Genomic DNA, 18,356 nt, shown 5'->3' with positions numbered 1-18,356 from the left:
ATCTGTGTGGCCAAGGTGTCATTTGCAGCTCTGGAGTAGGCAGGGGGCTGATGAAAACATAAACAATAGTAGCAGTGGCAGCAGGATTGCTGATTTGGTGCAGGAATTGCTCAGATGTGCCACTGTGCCCTTGTAATCCCATTAGGAAAGTCAGACTAACAAGCATGATAGGATAGGCCCCCTCTGCAGGGTTTGCTGCTGGGGAGGCAGGGACATCTCCTCAGCACGTGAAGGGTGTGCCCAGGAGGATCTGAGGGGGAAGAGCCAGGTGGGTGCATTGGCAGGTCTGGGGGGTCAGGTTGTGCAGTGCCTGCCAGTGCTGCTGACTGTTTTCCACATGCACTCAAAAGCAGTTTGCTCTAAAGAAATAAAGGCAAGAAGTAATGGTGATGAGTTTGTTGCTATTAAAGGACAGATCTAAAGGATTTACCTTTTCTTGGAAATGCTTTAATTTGAATTATGATGTCTTTTGCCATATTGCTGAGCAATTAAACTCTACTTAAGCCTGGAAAAAGTACTTCCATGAAAAGTTTTCAGTGCAGTTCCTGGCTGAGATTGTGAAGAGGAGAATTATTTACAAATATCTCATTAACAGACATTATAAGGTTGATTATGCCCCCGTGGGAATTGATGACAAAACTTTCATGGCCTTCATTAGAAATGAAAACCTTTTGATGCAAAGTAAATATGGTTTTGGGTGCACATATAATAAAGTTATACATATTAGCTTAAAAGCAGGTGCTCTGGAAACCCTATTGGAAATTGTGAGTTTTCCTAATGTGTAGGAGGAATCCATTTTCTGTAGGTATTTTTAGTGCTAACTTCCTCTCCTCTGCTATTATCTTACACACTCTCCCATTAGTGCTTGCTGTGTTTCCAGGTCAGCCATGTGATTGCTGAGCATCCCTGCCTGCTTTTGAATGACTTGCCAGACAGGAGCCAGAGAGGCAAGTTGTTAGTGCTGGCTGCCAGCAGCCACTTCTCCCAGCCTGGACCCACTGATAACCCACAGAAACCCTCTCCTCTCACCCTTCTGGGAAGGTCATCGCTGTGTGGTTCAGAGCGAGACCCTGCCCGCAGAGACCCTGCCCTACACAGGCTCCTGTGAAGGTGTAAAGATGTTTCTCTGTGAGGGCACCTGTGTGTTGGAACACAAAACAGCCCCACTGTTGAGAGGCATTTCAGAGCTGCTGCTTCGCCTTGAGCCATGGCTGTTTTAGTATGAGCTGGATGAAGCACACAGATTTCTGCCTTTTTGCCACTTGTTACTTTTACAACTCAAATGAACTTGCTGTGCTTCAGAAAATTGCAAGTGGTGAAAACATTGCAGCCCAAATCCCTCTGCGAGCTTGAGCTTTTTTTTTATGTGTGGTAAAAACCCCTTAGGCAAAGTGTTTTGAACCCAGCAGTGCTGATAATAAGAGTTAATAACTTTCCAGATACTGGCTTTTTTGCTACATACGACTTTTTTAAAAAGGTATTTAAACTGATCCAGCCAGTTACTGTGGATGCCTCTGTGTGTGTTTAATGAACAGCTGGCTCTTTTGAACTGGGAATTTTAATACTTTCAGTTCCATGAAACTGGAATCGGAGGAGGCGGATGATTGTACAAGAGAAGGGAGCGCATTTTCTCATGCGAATTCAGGAGCAGGGAGGGAGAGGAAAGCATCGTAATATTGCGTGTGTTTCTGTTTCAGTGGATCAAATCTTTCCTCTGTCTGCATCCAAGCTATTTGGTTGTGATCAGATGATCAGAGCTCAAGGAAGCGATTGGAGAGCGAGCTGGCTGCAGCTGCACTGTAGGCTGTTTTCAGGGACAAGGAGCCACTGTTTTTCAAACATAGCATAAACATAGAAGTTATTTTGTAGGCTTCAGGATGCAGATATGGGTTGTGCTGCCAGCATTGTTCTGCTCCAAGCCTTTCGTTCTGTGGTACAGAGGAACTGTCCACATATCTGCAGGCGACGACAACGAGAGGACTTGTCACATGAAATTCTGCCGCTGGATAGCGATGATGAAATGAGCAGACCCAGGACTCTCATCATAATGGTATGGTATACTTTAATCAAGAGAGAGGTGACAGAATTATTATTACAGATGTTATGGGATTATTTTTTTTCCTTTAACTGTATATTCATAGAGAGAGAGCAATTGACAGGCAATTTGTCAGGTTAGTTCTGTTAGTTTGCTGGTAGAGTTGGTGTATCTGTAATGTTACTTTATAGGTGAAGCTTTAAGCTCCTCATAAGCTCTGTGTAAAGTAAATGTTCTGTTATTTAACTGTTGGTGGGTTTTATTGCTGTTTGTGAGATAGGCAGCACTGGAGCTGGTAGCGTGGTTATGTTTTATTTCAGACTTAGAATTCCAAACAGCAGACAGCTTAGGAAATGTTTGCTAAGTCTGTTCATCATAAAATCAAAAACAAACCTAAAAGCCAAGCCAAACAAAACAAAAAATCTTTACTTGCACCCAGGATGCAGCTGGAATTTATATTAAGTTATATGCAAATAAACTCCCATATATCTTTGCTTCAAACAGTTTGCAGCAGTTAAGTGTTTGCTGGATCACTGCTTTCTGGTTTAGTGAGTTGCTTCTGTTCTTTAATGAAGGGGGGCTTGAAAGAGTCTTGAAGCATCATTTTCTTCCTGAATTAAATTTTTTATTTTGTGATGGGAATATAATAAGCACTATAGGTTTATTAGGAATAAGTGACAGGGTTGTTCCTCATTATAAATCACTATTTCAGAATGAGGAATACACTTACTGCCTAGTTACTGCTCTTCTTTGCCAAATACACATCTGGTGAGCAATTACAGAACCCTGGAGTGGTTTGCATGTGAGGTGGCAATGATTTGTTACTCTGTGGCTCTCACTTGATAAAAATATTACCAAGACACTGAAAATAGTATTTTTGCCAGTTTTTCAGGACACTCATTTATATCATTTAAGTGGTAGACTTTGAGGAAGTTCAGAGTGCACCCCCATGATACTCTGATCCCACACAGGGCTGTAACTTAGTGGTAAAGAGTAACATTAGAGAATTTAATAGCTGTCCTGAGCAGCTGTTTTGAATAGAGCATTGCTGCCCATGGAGAGGTGTGTGGTGCAGCCATAGCAACGATAGTAGCAAGGACCCAATCTCAGCAGTGCTTTATGTATCAGCTGAGGGCATTATCCAGTGCATGGGGAGCCTCATGGTCATAAGGAGGATGGAAATGGATTTCATCATTGTGAATCTGATGTTAAAGCTTCTTGTGCTCCAAAAGTATCTATATCTATACAACAAACTCTTCTTTTTTTTCCACTTAATGGTTAAATAAATTACCTCAGCAGCGTTTAAACAAATAAATGTCTCCTTCCTGGTAGTAATTTCAAGCATGATGAAGTGAGAAACGTCTGGAAGCACATCCGAGTATGGATCATCTGTGTAACTTGCTTCAGTCCTTGGAAGAAAAGGGTAGTCTAGGGCGTTGTGGCAGCAAACACTGTGCCAGCCTTGCCAAACCCAGAAATACTCATCAGCAGCCTGAGTTGTGCTTCTTTGTGTAGTAAGTCCTGTGAGATCAGGGCTCCAAGAGCAAAGGTTCTTGGGCTCTCAGGGAAGTGAGGCTTTACCTTGCAGTGGGTAGGGAGCTGTGGCAGCTGCCCACCACCCTGCAGAGTTGGGGATACCCAAAGGAGAGGCATTCTGGTCAAGATGGTCTGTTACCTGATGCTGGATGTAGGCTCTGAGATCCCCTCAAACGTATCCACCTGTTGTACTAACAGGGGCTTAGGTTTTCTGTAGCAGTGGTTAATGCCCTGATGTTTGTCCTGCCAAAAGGCTGCCCTTCCCCAGGAGCTTTGTTGGGATCATTGTCTCCCTCTCAGTCACTTTGAGAGGAGGAGGAGTGGTTCAGCCCTGTCCTGATGCTGGGGTAGGTGCAGGCAGGCACTTTGGAGGAAAGCTGCTGGGCAGAGGTTGACTTTCAGAGGTTGATCTTTCTCTTCAGGATGTGTATTATTACCATGCTTTTGTTTTGAAGCAGTTAATTATGTAAATATCTAAATGAATTTGCCATTAAGCTTTGCAATTAGGCTTAGGAATGACGTGGAGACCTGGTGAGCTGAAAAGAAGTTGCTGCTTCAGAGCACTTTGTGGCAGAATGGATGGTCGTGTTTCCACCTGAATTATGTTACTTGAAAGAGCAGCGTGATAAAGAGAGCTGGAGGCTACTGGGCCTTAATGCAACACGTTATGGTCCTAACAAATTAGTTTTCCCCCTTGGTCTGCTGTACAACATTGAGGTTTATGTCTGGATAATACAGTGGAGGCAACTATATAGACAAGCAAAAGAGTGTTTAGTTCCCAGTGTCATTATGCACATTGTGCAGATGCCAGGAGCTAAACTGATCCCAATGAGATTACTGAGAGCTCGTGTCTGAGCGCAGTGAGTAATTGGAGTGCCCAAGAAGAGAGGTGAGGAAATCTCAAAATGCAGAATACCAGAAGTACATTGATGGGCCTGGGTGCGATCGTTTGGCTCCTGTCAGCTGAAGAGCTGGCATTTTGTCTCTTCATGCCTTCAGATTAAATGGTCTTCCTCTCTGTAGCATGTGTGCCACTGCCTATATGTGCCCTACAGAAATCGTTAGCCTTTGCTATTGATTTCAGGAGAAAACTGTGCCTTCTAAACTGCTTTTTGAAGTCACCAGGCTCTGCTCTCTGTTCTTGCAAGTTTGCCTGTCCTGTGTGTAGCAAAAGTAACATCTTGGTGTTGCCTTGATAAAGAAAGCAACCCTGAATCAGAGAGAACAGCAGTCTACCCTAAAATGCTTCCAGTACATAAACAGCTCTAGGGATGTGCCCCATTTTCCTTTGTTAGTCACTGAAGAGGAACATCCTTGTAGGATATTCTTCTAGGAATTGTTTTTGCCAGTGGCACTCCACGCAGGAGATGCTGTGGGTGCGCTCTATAAGAAAAGAAGGGAAGAAGTCCCAGCACAGCCTCCAGCTATTGCTTAATGGCTACCTACTAATCACTGTATGAACCCTTTAAGCATCACAGCAGGTATTTTTAACATTCTGGTCCTTGCAGAAAGTGAGGATTGATGTCTTTATTCAGAGATTTTTTTTTTCTTCAGTTTGTTGGTTTAGAAATCTGGTTTTACCCTTAGGCAAGACAGATAAATCATTAGTTTTAGATCTTGACTGGATCCACAGAGCTAGGAGAGATGTTGGAAAGAGAAAATTGTAAATTCTCTGTCAATTACTATTGTGTGTCATCTTCTCTTGGATGAAATCCTGGAATGTGCCAGAGACATGCAAAGTCAATGTCCAAACAACTTCTAATATGGTGTATCAGTTGAATCAATTTGTTCAGTGACTCTGATTTAATAGACCCTTGTTTTCTGTACCTTTAAGAGCATGTCTGCAAGAGCTGGCTTTCAAAATAAGTCTATGTGAGGTTTGAGATACTAAAAACCTTTCTAGAGTGAATGCAAATGTCTGTACATGCTGTTTCCACAACAAAAAGGAGAAGAGGAAGATGCCTGAAAGAAGAAAATGAAGTACATGGGGTTAAGTAGAACTGTTTGGTGTTTTAAGGGGGAGCACTAACATTCAAGATGATGGTTTGCATTTGGAACTTGGGGCTTGAAGTTGAACTTTATCTAGTAGGTAATTCTTTTTTTTTTCATGCAATTTATTACAAACTGGCAGCTGAGATTTGTGTGATAAGAGCAAAGCATATTTGAGGATATGATCCTACTCTCCACCACCCCCAGCTTTCCTGCCCTTGGTAATAAACTACATAAAAATGTAAAAATTGTTTTGCATTTTGAATGAAACAGTGTAACTTGAGCTGATTTATTAGCTTTAACATAGCAATGTTCACTTCATTAGTACTGCCCAAGCTGCTTCTCAGGCCACTTAGTTTGTAAATGGATTTTTACTCTTCTGAAAGCAGTAGAGAGAACAAGCATGGCTTTGAGAATTTGTCATCATCTAGTGTTGAACTTTACCTTCAGAACTGTGTTCCTTAAGTTTTGTGGTCTGTGTTAATTTTCTACCTCTAGTTGAAATAATTTAGTGCACTCATCTCATTTGTATGCATTTCTCTCCTGAAGGTCTGTGCAATATAAGTGCTATCAGTGGGTGGCAACTCTAGGAATTGCAGGATCTCTGACTCATAACTTTCTGGTTTTGTATGTGGGAATGTGTCCGTGTGTACTCAAATGGGGGGGAATTGCAGTGCCTTTTGGAGGCTCAACCCTGGGAGCAGAAGGGAGTTCCCTTCCTGCAATGTCTTAGGGGAGGGATTGTCTTTGCAAAGCAAGATTACCCAGGGCTGCAAAATGAAAAGAAAAATACTCCAAATTGTCAGGACTTCTTAGGTCAAGTCAGAAGCTTCAATGTGTAATACATTTTTAAGCAACGATAATCATATGTAGCTTTATTTGACCTTAACTTCCACTTCAGCACTTGACCTCAGCAGGAACAGAAACAGGCCCATGTTTGAATAAATGAGTAACATTAGAGTGTAAAGAGGAGAAGTAGTAAGTGATGCACAAAAGCAGTTCTGCTTCAGAGTCATTTTGGCCACTGTTCTTGTTACCTTTGCAGCTTCTTTGCATGCTGCCCAGTGCCCCTCAGGCCTGTGAGAGACTGCAGTGACTGCCAGCCCATCCCCTGGGTACCAGGGACAGTGTCCCTTGCTGCTCCTTGGAAGGATGTTGGGTTTGTTTTGGTGTTCACCCATTCAGACAGCAGCTGTGGCTCTGGGTAGAGTTTCTTATGTACAGAGGGGAGAAAATGTGGGTTGGTTTTCATTCTTCAGTGCTGCAGTACCATGTAGTGTATGCATATGGTTCAAGAAAAGCTGGTGTTAAAGGTGGCCTTTTACCACTGAGCAAATCTGCTCCGTCTGACGTTGGTACTCTGAGCAATGTTTTATATTGCTTTCACTTCTTATTAGTGTTGCAGTGATGTGTGTAGTATGACAGTGTGTGGAATGTAATTATTATGAATGTGTTAACCAAATTTTTATGACAGCTTATGAAGAGTGTGGGCTCAAAGCAATAAAGTGATGAAAACATTCTCCTACATATGAGGAATTTATTCTCTTTTTTCTAGGGAAAAAAGAGAAAAGTAAGCTATTTATTTGTAAGCAATGCATACCTGAAAGAGAAGGATATAAATTAAAGACACAGAAAGTCTCTGTAAGTCTCAGTCCTTGGGAGTGCTTTGGGAAGGTGATTCATGCATTTGACAAAAATCCCAATTTAGGATGTGTGCTCAGAATACTTCTTGAGAGAGAAGAAAACTGACCTATAGAAAGGCAGAGGAACTTGATTAAAGCCAAGAAGACAAAGAGAGAAACAAACCCACACAAGAAAAGCAGGAAAAAAGCCGGGTTTTTCAGGCTTTGGCACTCTGCAGCCACAGTGCTGTGTCGTAGGCACATACACAGACCGAGCTATGCACACAAATGCTTGATTTGTCACAGTTTTGTCAATGATGCTCTGCAGTTCTGCTTGGCTCCAGCTCTCATGGCCTTTAGCAAATGCAAGCTTTCTGTATTTTTCCCTTGATCATTTTGCTCTTTGGATCTTTGTACAGAGTTAAGAAGAAGGTCCCAGTGATCTCTCCCAGTGATAGCCTGGGATTTTGGAACTGGGTGAGCTGTGGCTGTAGCAACCTGAAGCTCTGTACAGGGTGTGTTGCCTTTGTACACCAAGTCAGCCATGAGCACAGATTTTGCATTTGTTTGTGTCTCTCCTGTGTTTATCACAATATTAAATACTTGAATGAATTATGAAGAAAATATAAACTGAATAATAAATAAGATACTAACATGGATTTAAACGCCAAGTGCTAGACATGGGATGAACCACCTAAAATAACCATAATAATAACTTTGAGGTTCTGGAGACTTGATTAGAAATGCATTTCACACAGAATTTGGTAGAGGTATTTTGTTTCATGCTGTCAGTAGGCAGCGTAGCATTGGACAGAAATATAAAACATGTATGTGTGTATTTGGGAGCAGCAGCCTTTAGGTATAATTTCAGAGTAGTTCTCTGGGGTTTTTTTATGCACATCTTGGGCTGCACAAGTAGTTCCAGACTCATGACTTTGTTCAAATAATTGGGTCATTTGCTTCCCCGGTGAGGTTTTGGTACTGGGATGTGTGGATGCTGCTGGCACTGTACTGACCAGACTGTGGGAGTGGGTTAGGTTGGTAGTTAATATCTACAGGAATTAGGTGATAACAGTGATACGACCTGCTGCAGTGTCTTGGCTGAGAAGCAGATTGTCCCATGCTCCATTACAAGGAGCCCATCTCCATTAGGCAGAATTCACAGAATCACAGAGTACTCTGTTTAGCAGCTCTGTCGCTGCCCATAGCTCACAGGAGGCTGGTTGGGGTAGCACAGGCAGTCTGTCAAGCCATAGGAGTACAGAAATCCCTGTGATGCTCCATTCACACTCCCAGCACGCCCCAGGTGTTTTGACTGCATTACCAGTGAGAGCGTTCCCATGGGGATCCGCAGCTGGAGCACCGACCTGTGCAGGGCAGCTGGCAGGAGCAGTGGCAGCGTGGTGGCAGCAGCACTTGCGTCTGAACGTGCGCTCCCTGTCCTTGGCCCAGACCCCAGCCCTCTGGCAGACTGGGTCTTTTCGGCTGAATTAGGGTGAGTTGCAGCTGGTTGCAGAAGAGCACAAAGGAACAGTATATTAAGCTCATGCTTTCAGAAAACGGTATTAGGGCCAGCCCCAGCCCTTGCCTCTCACTGGCCTTAACTCACTTCTGGCTGCAGCCCTGAGAGCCGGGCTGGGCTTTATTTTTCCTGCTGTTGTCAATACAGAGTCCTCTGAGTAGCACTGAACTGGATTTAAATGCATATAGCTGAGTCCAGAGTCCATTTCAGGCCTTTGGCCACAAATATGGGGATATTGATTTAGCTTGGAAACAGCCAAAAGTACTGCCAAAGTAAAAGCTGGAGAGAGAACTGTCGAGGCAAAGACAGTGTGTATCAGAGGAAGAGTTAAATGATTAGAGAGAAGCCAAGTGGGAAATGCCATTTCTTCTCATTTGAAATTAAATAGGCACACTGCTGTTAAACTTTGGTCAGATATTTGATTTTAGAGGGCTACCCACCGTTGCTCTGTTGATATATCATATTCTAATGCTGCTTTTTTTCCTCCCGCCTTTGTTCTTTTCAAAAGCTTTGGTGTTACTTCAGAGTGAGTATGCGTCTTCCTCATGGATACTAAATTCTCCTCCCTTGCCCTTCTTCCATTTCCTCCTTCCCAAAGTGTAAAACCATCTTCTGCTTTGTCTTCAGCATAAATACATTCCATTCCCCTCCTGCATGGATTGGAAATCTGAATGGAGTGTAACAGAACTGTTCCTGATATTTCTCACTTCCATTAAGTTTCTCCTTTTCAACACCAATCTTAATACACTTGTTCTAAACCTAGTTTAAATAAAGCAGAATTCCACTTTAGCCCATTTCAGACAAAAGCCTTATGTAAAGTTTCTTTGCTCTTGAGAGACAGAGATATATCTCTGAACCTTTATATCCATGTTTCATACTTTTCCATCCATCAGAACTATTTGGTTTTGGTGTATGTGGAAAGTCTCTGTTGCTCTGTAACCTCTCCAGTAACCTCGGGGCAGCAAAGCAAGATCATGTGGAAACAGGAATCATTTCTCGTCATAGCAGCTGCTCAACCATTCTACCATCAGCTGTGGCAGAAAGCTGAATGGAGGAGTAGATACTGAGTGCACCTGCAGCGTAAAATTAAGTGTGATCAACTGTGTGCTGCAAAACCTCGTGTGGGTAGCTTTGTTCTTGGTTTTTTTCTGTGAATCTCAGGGGGATTCCCACCTGATTTCAAAAAACCTCTCAAGAGATTCTGACTTCTAGATTACATTTCCTGAATCATACAGGGTTTTGATGAAAGGCAGCAGTGCTTCATGACTATCAGATGACTGATGTCATTGTGTGGGTGAATACAGACCAGCTTCAGCTTGCAATACCTCCTTGTAGCATAACGAGAACAAACATGGGCAAATGGTTTTGATGTTTCCTTGACCAAAGAGAGGTTTGTAAAGGCAAAACACAGGATTTCATTTCTAGATCTAAGCAGAATTTCAGCCTGTTTGAGGCTGAAATTACTACTTTTATGAGTAAAACAAAAATTAAATTACCTGCTGAAGTACTCAACTGAACTCTTGTTCCCTGCAGTAATGTTGTTCAGGAATATAGGAACAGGTGTGTTATCTTCAGAGTGTCTGGAGCTAAGCAAGATGAAGGAAAATGGACTGTCTAGGAAATACGGGAACCTTTCCTGGTCCTTCAGCTTTTGAATCACTTCCTTGAATAATTAAGGCTTCCAGCTTGAAGTAGTGATTGGAGTGAGGAATACCACAATAGTGAAAGGATTAGGATTCAGCATCAAAAAAGCATGTCACATGAATACTTCAGGATGTTTTGGGTGGCGAGGGTCTGACATCATCTCGAGGCACTAACCCAAGTCTAGTTCAGCTGAAGCTGGCTCAGACCATGGGCCATGGTCTCCTATGCCAAGGTGTGGTAGCTGTGCATGTGTGCACATATTTCCAGTCAGACAGAAACTGATTACTTCATTGTTCTGGGGCTCAATTATTTCTCTTATTTTAAGCTCTGTAAGTAAATATATTCTATAAAAATCTACTTTTGTCATCATGTTAATGTGGTGCTTCTTCAGAACAAAATGTTATTTTCTGTCTAAACTGAAAGAAATTGTGTGCAATATCTTGCTTCTACAATTGCAATCTGTTAATAATTATTGCCAATTTGTGGTTAGCTTAAAAAATAATATATTCTCTGTGTGTGGTTTTCGATGAAAAATAGCCATTGTAATGTTTGTTGGGCTTTCCTGCCTCAGGGATCACTCTGAGTACAGTGTATGGAACCAATTGAATTGAATACTTCATGCCTTTGGTGTTTGTTTTTCCTCACTTCTCATCTGTCAACTGCTGTGCTCATTTTCTTTTCATTAGTATTGATACTTGCATGAAGATGAGTCGGCCAGATTCAGTTCTCAGTTAAATGTGTGCAAATCCAGCAGAATAAGGTTTTAACTTAAAGCAGTAAACCAGATCAGAAGTGTAATTCTGTGCTGCTTGCGTGTCTCTCTCCCCAAAAAAAGAAATCATGAAGTTAGAGTGGAAAATGTGTGTGGCCTCGCTGGATCAGTCCATGGTTGGCTCTGAAACGGGGATTCTGGGAGTTGAACATTGTGCCACCAATCACTCATGACTTTCTTTGGCGCTTCAGTAAGGGTTTGGTGTTATTACCTTGATGTTTTCCACAGGTTGTGACTTACATGCTAAAATTAGCTTGTGTACAGTATAAGCCTTAACAGTAAAGAGATTAATTACTGAAATGTAGATTCCTGGAGCCAGATGCTCCCTCATTGTCTGAGATGTTTCTGCCATTAGTAAATTATGTGCAAACATTCATTGCAGCCATCACTACAGGAGATCTGATCTTAATGAGATTATAGAGAAGTTCTTAAGAGAAACCGATCTTGGAATTGGGCCTATTCTTTCTCATTTTTGGATCCTTCTCTTTTATGGTTTGAAGTTAAAGAATAAAAAGTGCTCACACAGCTGATCTGCACTTCTTTCTTTTCAGTGCCTTAGCCCTTTCCCTGTCTTCAACCCATTCTCCCATGAGCTTGAGGAGACTTTTCTCATGTCCCTAGAGCTCCCCAGAAAATGCATCCAGCTGCCTGTTTGGTCTCTCCACCTGCCAGGTGGTGCTTGTGCCTGAATTTGCTCATTCCAGCTGTGACTCTGGTTGGCTTTTGCAGTGCTTGAGTTCCTCCAGCTATTGACCACTGTCAGCAAGGTTTTAAGCAAGGGCAGAGCCCTTAAGGAGGTGCAGTTACCTAATAGCTTGTTTGTTGCCAGGAATGTCCAGTTCCTTTGGCCTTTCAACCTTGCAGTTGGCTCTCCTTTTATCTTTTAATGGCTGTTATGAAAGAAACCAAGTCCCTTGTTTGCTGTCTGGTCTCAGGTGTTGGACATGGGCTCCATAACACATCCTCCAGATGAATGTGAGCATCACATGTGTCAAGGATAAAGGGAAAGCAATCCTAACCTTGAATCTGGTTTATCCAGCATGAAATACTGCTTTGAATTTTCCAGTATTTCAGATACACAATATATTTTGTTGTTCATGATGCATCTGATTCTTCACTATGACCATTTGCCCCCTGTAGCACCTGATTTTTTTTGTGCTGACAGTGCAGCAAAGAGGTCACTTGGGGAAGGACACGTGATGGGAGTGTTTGTGCATCTGTCACCTGCTTTTGTTCAGAAACCCTATGACCAAGCAGCTCTGACAGACAGCATGCTCATTCCTCAAACTCATGTGTAAATGCAAAATATTTTAGCAGAATGTATGGAAGTATAGAGAATACTCATGAACACAGTTTGAACTGAAGAACTATTTGGAAATATTAGAAATGCTTACTAACACGTGCTTAATTCTGCTTTTTATATAAAAGATAAAAGTGAATCCAAGCCTGGAATTACACCAATATGTTTTAGCCTGTCTGCTCTGAATCTAAATGAAACTGTAAGTATCAGTTAATAAAATGTAATTCTGAAACATTTTACTGTATAAAAAAAGCCAATTCTTGAAGAATGCACCAAAACAGACCTGCCCAAATGAAATGTTTGAGATGAGCTGACATAAAAGTTTGTACCAGCTCCCACTGAGAAGTTTCTTTACACAGTATTTTTAAGCTGCCAAAAGCTTAAAAGTACGTGCTAAGTGCTTGCCAATTTTTCCTTTTTAAACAAGCTCAAAGGCAATTTTAAGTTACATGAGCCTGCAGAAAGAATCTGAATTGGTGGCTAAACATTGTTTTTTGTAAAATACATTCAAAAGACAACTGTATTTCTTGGAAATATTTTCAAAAAAGGTTTTTTTTCCGTGAGTCAGGACGTGTCCGCAGTGTTTCAGGCAGAACAAGGAGCTGAGTGAGGAGGAACTGCAGCGAACTCTGCTTTATTTCCCATCCACATCCTTTTCTGGCACTTGTTTATGCCTGGCTGTAGTGTGTATTTGTAGGAAATCAGAAGTTAACCTTTTAGTTTCTGATTTCCTGACCAATGCTTTTGTTTCCAGCTCAAGTGGCACTTAATAGAAACAAGAGTTATGTTCCAGCTATTTCCCAGTAAAAGGGAATTTTTTGGACTTTCCAGAATTTCCATATTAAAAAAACCCCCAGAATTTCCAAATTAAAAAAAGACCTCTTGGTACAGATTCAGTTGTCAGTGACCAGTTTAGGGTTGATATAAGGCAAGAATGAAGGTGCAAACAATTGTGTTTGTGTGTTGGATACAAAGAGCAAGAAGAGGGAGTGGGGAGAAACACAAGGGGAGGAATACTGGCTTACACTCACCCCGTTGGAGAAAATCATCCAGAAAGGGTGAAGGAAGAGGAATCACTATGATTCAGCTCTCTGTCTTGCTGGGGCTGGGACCTGGAAGCTTAGAGCAGCTTTACTGTGCTAAGAATGACATAATTTTGGTCCTGTTTTCCAGTTCACTGAGAAATCGTAAATAAATTTTGCTTTTTGGTCTATCCTTGGATAGAAGAGTTCTATAGCAACTTCTTGGGAGGCCTTTAATACCTCATACAGTTCAAACAGACTTACTGGAATTGGAAAATTACAGAAAAGGGTGAGGAGGTTCAGCAAAATTATTCCATGCCTACATATGTACATAAAGACTGGACCTGGACTGGCCTGAAAAATAACTATCGGGGGATATGATGGAAGTCATACAAATCAGGAATGGTCAGAGGCGTGTAGACTTTGCTTGCAGTTTCTTTTCTCAACAGTGAGAGATGATGAACTAGGGATCATCAAATGAAACTAATTAGGGGCAAGTTTTGGGGAAAAAAATTACAGAATTAACATTAAAACTGAATTTCCCTACCATAAAATGTGTAGGTTTGATGAATGAGTGAAAAAATTTGTGAGAGAAAAGTCTTTGAGAACTAGTAAATAGGCTGATGCTGTCTCAAGCTGGGAACCTGCATGAGTGCAGACTGAAAGAGTATTCAGGAGAAATACTGTCACATTGACCACATTCTGTATTCTAGCTAAGCACCTGCTGACACAGGTGCAGAAATGTGGTTTAAATCCTACATGCTATGACCATGCTTACCAAAACTAGAATTTGGCGTGGGATAACTGAAGGAGTAGAATTAGGTGGATTACAGCCCTTTTTTTGTCAGGGCTGGGTTATATGTAGTTCTAATGGCTTTACATAGGCTCACTCAGGGACCCTAAGCCCTGCCACTTGGGTATTTCCCTTATGGTTTTTCCCTTATTTTGGTAATACTGAAGATTGCATGTTTGTTCTATGTCTCAATCAGGATAAGCAGTTTTTAATTAAGAAATTAAACACAAAGGCCTGGAAAGGTGAAACAATTCTCTGGGTCTGCTCATAGTTATGTCAGAGTGAGAAATAGCATATCAGATGTTGGCACAATTCCATAATGGTGTTTTATTTACTGTGTTCCAGAACAGAAAGAGAAGGGCAATGTCTAAAGGATGCAAATTGTCTTTCTCTCTTTTCCACATAGCAGATTTAATTAATGTAAATCTGACTTGCAGGGTTTTACACCTCACACCTTTTTTTTCAAAAAGGAGAAAATAATCTTGCTTATTTGCTTTTGAAATTTGTGTGCTTTTTGTCTCTTCCAAAACGCCATTATTTAGCTTTCAGTTATAGGATCCAGATGATGAATTATTACATGCAGTTGCTTTCTCACTTGCTTAAGATACCCACAGGCAACTAGAAGAGGGTACACAGGAATTTTTGACATTGAATATGTGTTACAAATATATGATATCAAACACAATAATGATTGTACAGTCAGTTTGCACATGTATGGAGGGGAGAGTGTTTTAGTGCATAAAAAAAAAAAAAGGAGAGGATTCTAGGATATTTTATATCAATATTATAGCATTGTAGATGTTGACCTTGAGTAAATGAGTGAGTTGCCCAGACTTCTTTTGCTCGAGGTATTCCAGCTGGAAAATTGGGGGAAAATGTAGATTCTTTTTATAAACCAGAACTCTGATCTGAGTTTTTCTTGGTAAAGAAAAATTATTTCTGCAGCATAGCATAGACATGAATAAAAAGGATTAAAATTACAGTCAGAAAAGGAAAGAGCAGGAGCCAAAGTCACAGCTGCATAGACATGTCTGGAGATAGTGTAAATTCAGATGATTAAATTATTTAATCACCTTTCATGTCCCTTCATCACTGCATGTGTTGCTATCAAGGGCTGATTCCAGTCCAAGTAGATGAAAACAAAAGGGGTAATGTTTGTTTGAAATTTCCCAATGGATCATGGCACAGAACCAGTGCCCTGCTCCCTGTGCTCCCCCCAGGGCTCTGTCCCCAGAGGGCTGACTGGGTAGGAGAAGAATGGCAGCAAACACAAGAGCTGAGGTGATGGTGTCTGTAAGTGAGACCATCGTTAGGTTGTCTAAGGCCCTGCTCAGCCTTGTGGCAAGGGAATGTGCCATATTCATGCCAGATACAGGTGCCTTTCCAGGCTGGAAATCTGCTGAAATGATGCTGCTGTTCCATCAGTGTTTTGGGGGTGAGCCAATAAAAACGTTGCAGTGTCAAATTGAGAGCAGGATGGTGTGTGCAGGGGGAGCAGCATTCCTGCAGGACAGGGAAGGATGGCCTCTGGCTCAGCCAAGCCTGCTTCCCAAACAGGAGGACAGCAGGACATTCTTTAGGATCTGTAAATCAAGCAAAAGGGGCTAGCAAGTGGCTTTTGGGGTGTGGATGCTACCAGCAAGCTCCTGTGTTTACATGGCCATGTTGAGGTGATGAAATGGCCGTTGGATGCTGTGTGGGAGATCAGGCTGGGAGCTGCCAAATCGCTTCCCCAAGTCCTTCTCCTCATCCCACTCAGGGACCCCTCTGACCATGGGTGAATTCTCTGGCAAGGCACAAAGAGACTGGCACGGACAACCTGTGGATGGCTCCTGTCACCGCCAGTTCAGCTGGAAGGGCTGCTTCAGCCTTTCATGCAGGGCAAAGAGGTACAGCAGCCTCTTGCAAACGTGTTCTGCTTGAGTGTGCTGATAGCTGGGGCACGAAGGGAAGGTGAAGGCACGGAGGGAGGAATCGCTGAGATCAGCACACTGATCTGCCTGGGAAGAACAGAAATGGATTGACACAGGCAGAGTCTCTGACATTAGGGAGTGCTATCTGGAAAGATCTGTTAGCAGAGCTCTGACAGATATAAGGGCTGCTTTTCATGGATATTTATGCAGGGGCACCGTCTCCCTGCCTTGGAGAGCTCACCTTGTGTGCTGATGTCATTTTAAATGTGATGGATTCCCAGCCCTTAGCCTGGGCAGAGCGAGCTGTATGGATGTGTGGGCAAAATGCAAGCATCAGCTGTCCTAAAGGCTTTGTGGATTGTTTGTATGCAAGGCTTGATGTATCAGCCTAAGTTGTTAGATCATTGGTGGAGTCGTATTTCTCAAAAAACCAGTGTCATTCCATTTCAGTTAATTCAATACCAGAGTGGCTTTGCAAAAGGTTGCTTCAGATGTAGTTTTTCTGACTCAGTTGTTTTACCTTTCTGTTTACATTGTTTTGGTTTCATATTTTTCCTTTTTTTTTTTTTTAGGACATTTTCAAATGCTCATGGATCAATAGTGAGCATTTAATTTCAAAATATGATCACCTGGTTTGATTTGGGAGATTTTTGAGGGGGGGAGGAGGAGAGGAGAGAATGTTCAGTCTTTGACAAAGGGATTGGGATGGAGGTCACTAGTGCTTTCTGTTGTCTTTGTTAGGTGCTTATAAAAAACACTTATCTGTCCCTGGCCCCAGTGTAGTGATCTTCTCTACCTGTCCAACATGAAGCTTTTGGGAAGAGCAGTTTTTAGGTGCAGTCACAAATCACTGCAGAGCACACGCTATTCCCGATGCCTGGATGATGCAGGTAAGACGAGCGTGCAGTGTCCATTCTGTGTCACCTCAGCTTAGTCTCGCAATCCCATTAGGAGATTTTTGACAGTCATATCTGAAAAAATACATCCAGTGTGTGGCCAGTCAGTGCAATCAATGTCCTAACGAGCATTCTGACCACAGAAAGGACAGTGTGTTACATCTAATCCTACTGCCTTTGTCCAAACACAAAACTGGCTTCTGGCAGCATTGCCCTGTTCAGGATGTCACAGTGGTGGGGGACTTGCTGGGGGATGAGCACTGAAGACATGAAAAGCAGCATCAGCCTGTACACCTGCACTGCCTGGATGCTGTGGGATATTAACTGTGTAAATCTCCTAGTTACTGGCCTCAGAAGGTGAGTATACCAGCCATGCCTCCAAGTTTTGAAAAAATAATGTAAAAATACTAAAATTGAAACAGAAAAATATAAAAAGCTCTTTGTGACGCTCTCCAGGACACCATAATTTTTCTTCTTTTCCCCAGTACCTGAGCTAATAGCTGCCTGTTCCACATGTGCCAATCTGTAACCATGGGCACAGAGTCCAGGATTGTTTCTGGTCCTACCCCAAGGGCTGGGTGTTGGGCAGGGCTGGCATCCTCTGGTTTTTCTTCTGCAACTTTACTGTGGTGGTTCTACCAGGAACTCTGAAGTGCTGGAAATGCCACACGCCATTCAAGGGAGTAGGAAGGTTCTTATCTGTGCTCTGCCAAGCTGTGAAACGTTAAATGTGTCAGATCTCTCAGTACTGGTCCAGGCTTTCTGAATGACGGTGTCACTGTCATCACAGGGCTCTTAGTTTATAAATGAAGCAAGTTTTGTAATGAAAAGTTTGTTTCATTTCAGAATTTAACCTTAGCACAAGCATAATATGCAGTTGATGCGGCTTGTTCCAGCAAAAGGAGTTTTCTTACTTGTTAATTAAACTTTTTCTCAAATCTCTTAAACAAAAGGCCTGAGTCAGAATTGTGCAATTATTCATATATATGCTGGCATAAATCAAGACTATGTTTTTGACTTGCACTTTGTTCAGATCAGTATTGCTTCCAGACAGAAGCCCTGAGCTGAAGGGAAGCATTCATTCTCCAAAATTTGCTATGAATTTGGTGCTTGCATGAGACTTTTTTCTTCTCTAAATCTGTGGGAAAAAAATGCCAGTGTGACAAACAGAAGCATCAGTTCTTGGTCCTTCTTGGTTGGAGTTGGTAGATTATAATATTTTAGAAGGACAGTGTAGTGAATTGAGTATTTGCTACACAGCAGCCCAAATATTCAGCCTGTTTTGGGGTGTCTTTTATGTTAGTTGAAGATA

General features: G+C 42.0%; 1 protein-coding gene across 13 annotated transcripts in view; it reads left to right on the top strand.

Annotated features, from left to right (window-relative positions):
- Positions 1–1,789: 1,789 nt before the first annotated feature.
- DOCK10 (dedicator of cytokinesis 10) overlaps positions 1,790–18,356 on the top strand; it is a 120,921-nt gene continuing 104,354 nt past the window's right edge. For 5 of the 13 annotated variants that reach the window (XM_042042006.1, XM_042042007.1, XM_042042014.1 and 2 more), the window contains exon 1: positions 1,790–2,050. In XM_042042006.1, coding sequence (XP_041897940.1) covers positions 1,886–2,050 — 165 coding nt within the window. In that variant the 5' untranslated portion in view covers positions 1,790–1,885. The remainder of the gene's footprint in view (positions 2,051–18,356) is intronic. The other 8 variants (XM_042042020.1, XM_042042008.1, XM_042042005.1 and 5 more) reach the window with 5 other exon arrangements.

This window comes from Corvus kubaryi, unplaced genomic scaffold (genome assembly GCF_017639235.1).
Source record: "Corvus kubaryi isolate FWS band 111438036 unplaced genomic scaffold, C.kubaryi_AGA036_p1.0 37397, whole genome shotgun sequence".
Taxonomy (NCBI): domain Eukaryota; kingdom Metazoa; phylum Chordata; class Aves; order Passeriformes; family Corvidae; genus Corvus; species Corvus kubaryi.
Note: the sequence above shows the minus strand (reverse complement) of the source record. Positions and strands in the feature narration are given on the sequence as shown.